Consider the following 10,990-nt stretch of genomic DNA (forward strand, 5'->3'; position numbering starts at 1 on the left):
TGAGGCTTGAAAGCCCAGCTCCAGTTTCAATCAAATACTCTCCCTTGAAGAAACCAAACTCCTCCCCTTTGTTTTTCTAGGGCAGAACAACATCCACCCTGTCAGAGAAAGATCGCTGCATTTTACAGGTGTACATCCGCATGTTTTCAGTGCCAATTCCTCCACAAATTGATGTCATCAAATAAGAGTCAAAATCAGAGTAGATCAAACTTGAAGTTATTGTACGACTGTATCATTTCTGGCTAGTAGAAAACTGCTCAAAGAATTACCTTCAACTGCAAAATTGAGAAAGACTGACATCATGTGGCCAATACTAACACAGGCTCATAATTTTATGTACTGTACAACAAAAATACGCAGTGCCATGCATACCAGGAAAATACTGAGAAGGTACAAATGTTGCCTTTCTCACTGTTATTCAATTAGGTACAAATGTGTCACATTCTATTATTAAAATAAATGGGAAACAATAGTAGTTACACAGATTTGAAAATGCATACAGTCTATTCTATGACTACAGTAATCCAAAGACTGCATCTTTTTAAAGTTGCATGTGTGGTCACATGATAGCTACTGATATTTTCCCCCCATTCAGTCTTCTTTGAGCCCTCCAAAGACAGCTGTGGGGACACTCTTCTGTTCAAGCTGCACCTCTGTGAAGACGAGGAAAGGACAATTAGCACAATTAGCATTTTCATGAATAAAATAAACATCCATGAATGTTTAAACTGAAATCATATTTGCTGTTTGACTGTTGGCATTTTGTGTCTGTCACTCACCATCTGGTCCTTGCTCTTCGTCGTCTCCATCCTCATCGTCATCGTCAATGTCGATCTCATCAGGATTGGCCTGTTTGGCGAGCTCAGCCAGCTCACTGCGAGAAGTGTCACTCCTGCATAAGCAGATGCAGAGGTTAAGACACGCAGTATGTGCTTCCATTTCCTTTAGCACACATAACCCAATTAAAAACAGGGTGGAACTTTCCACAGCTCATTTTCTCTTGAGTAATACCGTCCATACAAAGACAACCAGTACCACATCTGTAGCTTTGTGCGATGAAGACAAGGGTGGTGGCGGCCAGGGGGAAAAAATGGATCACAGACCTGACAAAGAGAATCTTTTCTTTGGGCTTGGGCTTGTCCTGTTCTGCCTCGGCAGCAAGCTGCTGTGCCTTCTGCTCCAGCATCTTCATGTCATCAACCCCCATCTGGCCCGGAGCAAGGTCTGACACTGGACACAAACCAAACGGTTAGACAAATGGTTGGACACACACAGACACACAAACCTCAGCAGAACTGTATGCCTGTACAGTACAGTAGCATGTATTAGCTCCTGGAACATAACCTCAGGATTTGGGACACTAGCTGAGTGGGAGCATTTGTCTACCATGTCCATATCATTTCAAATATCCCACATTCAAATTGGCCATTGGGTGCAATTTTTGCACTAGCCCAGGCTGAAAAATACTAGCCATGGGTTAGTGTATGCTCTCTCACCAGTGCCTGTGGAGCTTGTAGTGGCCTTCAGCATCTGAGAGGACATGAAGTTGACCTGGGTGTTGTATGTGGCCTGGACACTGCGTTTGATCCTCAGCATTTCTCTGATGGTGTCCTCATTTCCGTGGCGGATCTCAAATTCTTTCCAGGTCTGCCAGAAAGTAGCAGTCACCTGAAAGAAATAAAGGGAAGTTCATTAATACATCAGGGAAATACAGGATGTGGTAGTGGGAAATATGCGCCGATCGATGAAGAAAATGCAACAGTTCAATCGGAAAAGGTGATGACAGGAGGTAGATCATCTTACCCTTGGGTCACATATCTGGGAGCAGTAGGAATAGATTGCTCTGCCACGGTCAATCTCACCCAGTTTACTCTCCATATCAGCAAAGCGCAGGCACATGTCCCTGGAGTGCTCATCTGGGAGGACCTTGGGGAGACACAAAACCCGGGTCATCTCCAATGCATGACCTGACACTTGAAGATAAAACACTGTTTACATGTTTCAGATAATTATGTTATTTAAATACTCATTTGAAAAGATTATGATAATCTAGTTATTCAGAATATGTATCATGCTTCTAATGTAATCTGTCAACATGAGGCAATTTTTGAAGCATAGAAGATGGTGAAATCCAGGGCTCTTTTGCCAGTCACTGTCCACTACTAATATAAGATTTAAGAGAGATTTACATTATGATTCATTAATTTGTGAATGAGTACATTAAGCATGCCAATATGATCTAGAGAAACAGTAAAACTGAGATGAAGTTAAAACAAATAAAAAGTGACTTTGGCTTTAAGTGACAGCTTCATAGCAAGCCTTGTAATTCACACGAGTCTGAATTTGTAGTAGGTGTTGTGCCAATAACCCCAGTCATAATTATTTGAAAAGCTTTGTTTCTGATGACAGAGAGATGTTCATCTCTGTTCTACAGTGTGAAAAAAAAAATGGCAAAAACATTACAAGTAGAATTATAATTTGTTACTTATCCCAATTATGTGCCTGATTGTATGGAATGCCTTATAACTCTAAACTCAAGAAAAAGATGAAAAACAGCACATGCTTCATGCTTTGCACTGACAAAATACATTGTTTTAGGCAGCTCAGGTATCCTAATTTGATTATTTACAGCTCGAGAAAGAACTTAAATTGACTCATTATCTAGAGTATAGTGTCTACATGAATCATCTCAAAATCAAAATAATTCAGTAGATCAGAGCTCTAGCATGGCATGTTAGCATGGTCACTGATGGAGTGTAATGTGTACATGTCATACTATCTTACTACCATGTACCTCTATGGCCTTCTGGTAAATGGCTCTGGTGTAGGTGACTCCATAGATTTCAGCAGCTCTCTTGATGTAGATGTTGAACATGTGATGCCTCTCCTCTGTCTCCACTGCCTGCGTTGCTCTTTCATAGACAGCCATGGCATGTCGTGCCAAACCAAACTCCTCTTCCAGTTTAGCATACAACAGGTAAATGGCTAGAAAGCAAGACACAATGGTACAATAGGCTTCAGCACATTTATTCTGAACACAATTCCTTTACCTTTATTCAAAAACTATATAATGTGTAGTATTACAAAGTATCTGTTTTTTTTAATTAAAAACATTAATGTGGAATATAACAGAGTTGTCTGATACCTGTAACAAAGCTACTTACTCTTGGCAAACTTGGCGGGACAGCCATCCAAGGCTTGTTCAAATAAATCTCTAGCTCTCTCCAGCTTCTTGCCCCCGTAACGGTCAATGAACTTGGTGAGGTAGGTGTTCCAGATGTCATACACATTTGGCCACCTGAAGAGAGCAATGCCACGCTCATATGCCTAGAAAGAGTTGAAAGGCATCAACATAGATATTAGAAAATTGTTTACATGGGCGCTACTTTGAGCAAGAAAAGACACAATGAGATTTAATGCTTGGTTGTGAATTAGTAGCATGTAATTACTTTGAAGCTTTCCTCAAAGTAGTTGTGCTCTTCCAGGAACATGGCATAATTGATGATGATCTGTGGCGTGGCAATGCGGAGGTCAATAATACGGTCATACACCGCCTTCGTAGACTGAGGAGGAAAGGGAAGATGAAGAAAGCATTAAGACCAAGGCTGCATTTGTTTCCTCATCATCATGCTTCAGTGAGCCCCCTAGTGACGAAACGTCTGATGTACAACAAGTAAACCCTTCTGGTTCTCAGCAAGGGAAGAAAGGTGAGGGATCAATACAAGTCAAAACTGAACAGCTCTCACAACTCCTATGTATTTACTCTCAGAAAAGAAATGAAAAAAGGCTTTTCGAACAAGCCGTTTTACCCTCATGTTTGTAACCAAATAAAATTGCAGCTAAAATCGTGTCTCTATAAATCAAATACAGCTTTTTTGAGGATACTGGGTTATTGAAAACACTTAAATGGATGGTGCAGCATTATGAAAAACTGAAACTACATCAAAATTGGAGTTGCCAAAACAGCTTACATTTATAGGATATCATTTCACAACATCGCTCAGTTACATTCACCGCAGATTCAGCAACCGGAGCAGAAGTGTGGGATACACTTCATACTGGAAGCTTGTATTTTTTACCCTTAGTGAAAGGGAGGAAAAACGAGGGAACGAGGGAGAATAAATGCTCCCTTGTTTAACAGACATTGGACCTGAATTCCACTTTGTCAGTCATTTTTCATCCGGGCATTTTGGGAATCGCTCCTCGATTCAAGGGAAGACAACATCAAGACGAAGCATTTTACATGGAACCGAATGCGGCCTAAATCTGTCTAGTCCACAGGGACGGGTGAAGATTCAGATTTCAGGGACATGCCAGAGCACACAGTGGACCGGCAGTCAGAGGCTCAGACTACATGCTTGTGAGTTTGTCTGCACCATGATCTCTGCCTGTTGCATATCATTCCCTTATACTCTCTAATAAAGCAGAACTAGCCTATCCCATAATGAAGAGGACCATGACTGTCTATTCTCAATAGAAATTAAACATGCACAAACATGTAAAGGACATACCTGAAAAGTGCCAAGACTCTCCTCCAAGTCCGCCAGCATAGACCAGACCTTCAAGGATTTGTAGACCCTGTTCTGGACCGGCTCAGATGCATCAAAGTACTCAGCTTTCTTGGATGGGATGGCTGTAGCTTTCTATATTCAAATAATTAAACATAACATTTTACATCTATACCTACTGTAGCATTTTTACACAGGTAAAGAACAACTTCATGTTGATCATATATATTTGACTTTAAAAGTGAGAATGACTGTAGATGTAATATGCTGGTGTCTCACCCTCAGTATGCGCAGTGCCTGTTCATAGTTCTCGTGGCGTAGCTCCATCTCTCCATATTCACACCATACCCCGGCCAGGTCATCCACCTGCTTGTAGTTCACCTTGGTGGCCTTCTCAAAGATGGTCCTGGCCTAAGTGACACAGGCAGAAAAAGAGATAACAAAAAGAAGAAAACAAGGGAGGAAAACACAATAGACATGAAATCAATGCTTGTAGTATCCCTGTGGGAAGACCGCTTTGACTTACATCATCCAGCTGCTCATTCTCCTCGTAGAACTTAGCAAAGGACACCCAGAGGGAGTGAGGTTTCCCTGTGGACTTCATTGGATCTACAGTCTGCACTGCCTCCGTGTACGTGTTGATGATCTGTAGAGGACATTTTAAGCATGCAGTCATCAGGAACGTATTGCATGGAGGCAGCGTTACCTGTAAATTTCACTGCTAGACCAGTTTCAGGATCAGTTTCAATAAATGTTGCAGTATAAGAATGGCTCTTATTTGTTTTTTATGTACAACTGTATGGTAATTAATAATAATTGCTATTGTAATTGTTCGGGGTAGGGGTTTACTTTTTTTTTTTGGGGGGGGGGGGGGGAATTTAAATTTTTTCTCGCTGTGGGGGGATAAATGACCAGAGAGGAAAGACTGCATAAGGGGACAGATGCAAAGTCTGACTGAAACACTATTCTGATTCATGGCATTGTGTGAAATGGACTTCTTGCAAAACTCACCTGCCGTGGATTGCCCTCATACAGCTTTACCCGCTTATGCCACTCGTGGACGTTATGAGGGTTCTGGCGCAGAAGTACACTGTTCAACAGGAGAGGCCGCCGGGCTATCAGCTGCTCAAAGCGGGCCAGCCTCAGCTCCAGATCTATGTCCTCTGGGAGGACAGGAACACAAAGGTAAGACATGCATGGCGAGGAGAATTGAAAGCAAAGGATTTTGCTCATTTAAAACAAACCCAACACACCATCTTCATCCTGCCCCATCTCAGAGGTGGTCTCCATCTTGGCAGCGATCATGCTCTCCTCGAACTGGGCGTAACTGTCAAATACTTGCGTGAAATCCCTTACTGTCACCACAGTAAGGATGGCCTCCTCGTACACATCACGGGCCTGAGGGATGATAAGACACACTGATACATTAGTCATTCAGATCAAACCAGCATATACGGATGGTAGTGAATATCAGCAAAACTAAAGCATTGTAGCATTTAATATATTAATTTTAAGCACTTATGTGCATTATGGACTGAATAGGCATGAAAGGTATTCAGAGAAAGCCCACCTTCTCAAAGTGGCCACTCCGGATATAATAATCAGCTAAGGAGCACCAAAGTTTGCCAAGTTGGTCCGTGAAGCGTGTGAGGCCTCCTCGGATGATGGCCCCCACATTCAGAGAGTTCACCTTATCGGGGTTCTGGGAGATCAGGTCGCATAGCTCATGCCACAACTGTCACAAGAAATGAATGCACAAAAAGGATTTTTCAAGTTTCCTGCTCAGCTTCCAAAAACTACCCACATGAATATGAAGAGTTGTTTAAGGGATGACAAGAAAATCCTACCTGGTAGTTGGACTTGCCCTCTTTGGACACAAAGCTTTCATCATTGACAACAGCTGCTAGTCGCACAGCTGCTTCATCCAAGCGGCCAACAGATCGTAGGTAGTCTATGTACTCCTCCGCATTCTCTGGAGAAAGCTGTGGAGTGCAGGGAGCACATCTCAACATAATGCATTTGAGGACTTTTTGAAGAAGAATTTGAAGAAAAAAGTTGGACTAAATTTTTACTGTCAAAATCTATTAAAGTTTACTGAATAGGATTACATACAAAATGTGTTTCACTTCCTATATACCATATTAGGGTTCTATATAGCAGGGTGTATTCAGCATATGATCAGGCCATAACAAATTACAACATGACATCATATCCATTTCCTTGAGTTACTGACATCAGAAACCTACCTATAGAGTATCCTACATGACAGATGCTTGTGGGACTGAGCTTGAAGTGTTCTCTCACCTTCAGATACCTGCGGTACACCCTGATGGCCGTCTCAGGCAGGGGCAAGTTACGGACAAAGCGGAGATACAGGGGCCAGATGCGTGGATGCTGAGTGACAGGAAGAGCTCGGAGTGCACGGTCAAATGTTCGCCGGCTCCTTGTGATCTTACACTGAGACACCAGGAACTGGCAGTAATCAAGCCATATTCTGGGCATCTAGTGTTGGGAAAGACAGACTGTTAGTTTCAAGTACCACCTGCACAGATCACACTGTATTTTGTATCCTAACTGCCAAGTGGTTCAATGCTTGATTAAGAATCATCACCTTATGCATGAACACCAGGGCCCTTTCATGGCAGTTATTGACCTCCTCATAGCCTGGCTCTGTGATACACTTCCCTTTCACTTGTTTCCGTCTTTCTCTCAGATAGTTGTACCATAGCTTGTAACTGTAAAAAGATCAAGAAAGTGAGCGAATCATTGTTAAAAAAGTGAGCAACAATAGCTTAAACTTCATGAGCATCTGGACATTTATTAAACCAACAACTAAACAATAGTCAAGCCACTCGTCCAAATCTTAAACACTGTAAAATAACACTTGCCAGCTATTTTACCAACAACTGATGGTGCCTGCTAAATTTCCCAATTTACTGACACGGTCAAAAGATTATCTTGTAAGTATCTCTGTACTATCAATAATATGTTGCAGAGCATGAATCTGTATCTCAGTGATATGCATGCTTTATACCTGCCAGGTAGCTCTTTCAGAGCCCGCTCGTAAATCATATTGAGGGTAGATTTAGGCCCATTGTGTTTGAACTCGATGTAACGCATCCAGCACTTGACTGAGTATGGGTTCCTGATGATCTCCTCTTCATAAGGAAGATCATCTTCCTCCTATAGAGACAAAAGCCAAAGGACATAGTAATTAACGTTAGGTAAATCACAACTGTGGTAACAAACTTTTAGCACCTAGGCTAGCTAGCGACCCAACCAAACTTTGCGCTAAATTAGCCGACATTAAGTTGCTGGCCAATTCGGGAGCGTTGAAATAAACTGAATAACTTACGTGAATCGGTGTTCATAATTACTCTATTTCTACCACTATTTAGGAGCCACCCATATGTGACTAAAAATATCTAGTAGATATTGCTGGGTTCTAGCTTACGGACCATAGCTAACTTTAACGCTACACACATAGCCAAGCTAACTACCTAGCTAGCTAACGTTAACTTACGTTGTTAAATAACCAATGCCATTAGCTAACTACAAATAAAAAAAAAACTTACAAACATGACATCCGTTTTTCCGTTTAGTGAAGGCATTTCTTTCTCGAGAAAATGAGCATTTGAAATAAAAACTAATTGATAATGTTAGCCTGCAAGCTTTTAGGCTAACTTCTACCAACGTGTGTAGTCCACAATGCTACTTCCGGTGTAGCCAATAGCCACAGAGACTGCATAAGCTAGACAGTCGACAGGATCTGTTCGCCTTGGGAACGTTTGTAGTTGTACTTGTTCGGAAGTGTACAACTGCGCGTGTCAGGGTTCATGAGAACATGAGAAACAACACCGATTTTTAGTAGCCCCTTTTCATTAATTGATATATATATATATATATATATATATATATATATATATATGATTGCCATGTTTCAGTATGGCAATTTAGCCTACTTGATAGAGGACCAAGCACAGCTCACACCAGTTTAATGTAACTGGATGTTTTATTATAAATCCAGTCACAGAACTTGATTTGGAAAACACATCTACCTTTCAATATGAAGTCTATTTGTTCTTGCTGTTTTTCTTCTTTGTTACTTCGTAGCAGGTACACTATCAACTCATTTATGTAGGCTACTGCCCTTGAGGAGAGGATTGTGTCTAAAAGAGAACCTTTGACCCTTTTATTCTATATTCTATCTTTCTTCCCCCAACAAAGTCTTCAAAGAATAACACCGTGCCTCGTGGTGGCTGGGCCATTCTGGTTCTATGGTGAATGGACTGTAATTCCATAAAAAAAAAAAACTAATAATTTTCACATAATGAAGATGCTTTACTTTTTCCAGACCTCAGCAAGTGGATGCCAAGGCTTTCCATACCATGCTCATGTTCTCTGAACTCTATCTGTCAACCTAAAATCCCAATCAAATATATTGAATACACCAGATATTATCTTAGTTGTTCAAAAATGAAAACAATTTTGAATAGAAAATATTGCCAAGAATACAAAAATACAACCTAGAGAAATGTATATTTGTAAGTGGTGCCTTGAAACTATGTATACATTTGCACACTAGATGCCAGATTGTTGCACATATGTTGCCCCTTAACCATATTATCCATTAGCATCTCTTTTCACAGATACCAACGATACTCAGATTTATTTCTCAGTTAAAATAAAACAGTCTCAACGAGATGGCTATATCACATTACTGTCTATCTGGTGTTAATGGTTAAATTCCAACTGATGTTACTGGCCCTGAGTAAATTAGACAAATTTAGCAGTCTCTAGATCATTTAACTCCTGAATGTGAGTAAGTAAAATCAAAAGTTGGTCAATGTATAGCAAGTTGATCTAAATCGATCTCTAATACGCTTGATGTGTACATCACGTTTGTCATTTGGAGACGTACAGAAGTCCAGCAACATTGTAGCCTACTCAATCCAACAGAGCCTCCTGGTGTGAAAACGAAAGTGAAACTTGACATTCCACACTTTGCTCCAAACTCGCATGTGTTCGTAACGGGATTTGCAAACACTAACTTGATAGCAATGCTGCCCTACAAATTTTAACAGTAGGCCTAATTTTATCGATAACCGTGTTGCTATTAGTTATTGCTATTGGAATGACTGATACCCTGGAGTGTGGGCATCTTTTAATTTGAATCTGCTGGTTGCGGCATTCCCAGAAGTCACAGTTACATGTGATGGAAAGTGAGGGAACTTAAGTCACTTTTAAGAGTTCACTGATGACTGTTTTTCTCTGTCAAGCATGCTCCTGTACTGCAGGTGAGAAAAATGTCTATCCAGCTGTCTCCTCAATGCCAAATTATTAGCCATAATGAAAATAATGATGGCTCAAATGAAAGATGAGAAGTTTATTTTTTCAACAACACCAGTACTAACCCTAACCCTACAGTAATCTATGTAAAATACAAGATGCACAATCGCTATTTTTAAAAGAATATTTTTTTCCATGCCTTTTTGGTGCCCTTTTGGATGGACAAAATCAGAGCATGCCAATGTATTTGAAGATAGTTATTCAAATGTCTTTATTTTTTTCTAATAAAAATGTATCCCGCTAAATTTCAAATCTGATAATGAAGTCATCCAATCCCAAAATCTATGGGAAAACACTGTGCCCCAGTCTCTCATGTCTTACTGCAGGTGTGAAGTGTTTGTCTGTCTACATCATCAGTATAACATTATTTGGTATCATTTTATCAACAGCGAATCAAATCACTCTTATGACTTCTAGACAAAGATATTTATAAATCCATGAGTTAGTAAAGCAGGTTCACTGTTTTCTACGATAATAATGGTCATCTTATTCTCATTTAACTCAACTTTAACATTTCTGGAAGGAACTCGGACAGTTGTGGACCGTTGTCAGGATCATGAAAGACATTTTTATGTGGGAACCAATGTTTCAAAAATAGTTTTTCCAGGACATCATGTTTCCATAACAGCAATGACAACCTCAGGATCAAATGTGGCATGAGGATAAATTTGAGTTAGACTTATTATAGGACTTATCTCAGCTGGGTTGGCATATGCTCTAGTCCATTTAGGGCGAAGTGTAATACTGCTTGAACTTTATGGAAAGGCGCTCACATTCAATTTTATTGGTGAAATATGAGATGTGCCAATGTCTTGCAACTGTATACTAGCAACATTTGGGTACTTTTCCAAAAGTAAGTTCCACTCCTGACTATGAAATGTATCATTAAAAGGATGCTTAGCTAATTAGATACAACCCCTGATTATAAAATGATCAAATCAATTACAAGAATTTTTGAAAGTAACAGCATCATTTATTGGAGCAAATCAGTACTTCAAAACCAGGCTGTGCATTGCATGGTATCTATTAGGACATACTTTCAGGCTTACTTTTTATGTGCAGAAATTAAGCTATGTCCAATGAATCTCTATAAAAAATATTACATTATATTAACAATGTTAAATGGCATACTC

The 10,990-nt window shown here is 40.2% G+C and overlaps 1 protein-coding gene across 1 annotated transcript; it reads right to left on the minus strand.

Annotated features, from left to right (window-relative positions):
- Positions 1-87: 87 nt before the first annotated feature.
- xab2 (XPA binding protein 2) lies at positions 88-8,233 on the minus strand. Its single transcript, XM_071526861.1, has 19 exons — positions 8,084-8,233; positions 7,543-7,691; positions 7,120-7,243; positions 6,813-7,010; positions 6,356-6,490; positions 6,079-6,243; positions 5,762-5,906; positions 5,520-5,671; positions 5,035-5,154; positions 4,788-4,919; positions 4,512-4,643; positions 3,450-3,563; positions 3,165-3,327; positions 2,795-2,985; positions 1,804-1,926; positions 1,497-1,668; positions 1,104-1,230; positions 780-892; positions 88-653 (listed from the first exon to the last, which is right to left on the minus strand). The coding sequence occupies exons 1-19, from the start codon at positions 8,117-8,119 to the stop codon at positions 592-594; spliced, it is 2,553 nt and encodes an 850-aa protein (XP_071382962.1). The 5' UTR covers positions 8,120-8,233; the 3' UTR covers positions 88-591.
- Between the last annotated feature and the right edge of the window lie 2,757 nt (positions 8,234-10,990).

This window comes from Centroberyx affinis, unplaced genomic scaffold, assembly GCF_046629955.1.
Source record: "Centroberyx affinis isolate AG114_WGS23_722 - 3 ecotype Tasmania unplaced genomic scaffold, CSIRO-AGI_Caff_v1 ptg001471l_1, whole genome shotgun sequence".
Classification (NCBI taxonomy): Eukaryota; Metazoa; Chordata; class Actinopteri; order Beryciformes; family Berycidae; genus Centroberyx; species Centroberyx affinis.

Coding starts and splice junctions, on each gene's coding strand:
- xab2 (XM_071526861.1), bottom strand. CDS start 8,119: ATGCCTTCACTAAACGGAAAAACGGATGTCATGTTT. Junction 7,011..7,119: donor CCCTGGTGTTCATGCATAAG/GTGATGATTCTT, acceptor TCCCAACACTAG/ATGCCCAGAATATGGCTTGA. Junction 5,672..5,761: donor GATGGGGCAGGATGAAGATG/GTGTGTTGGGTT, acceptor CTGTCCTCCCAG/AGGACATAGATCTGGAGCTG.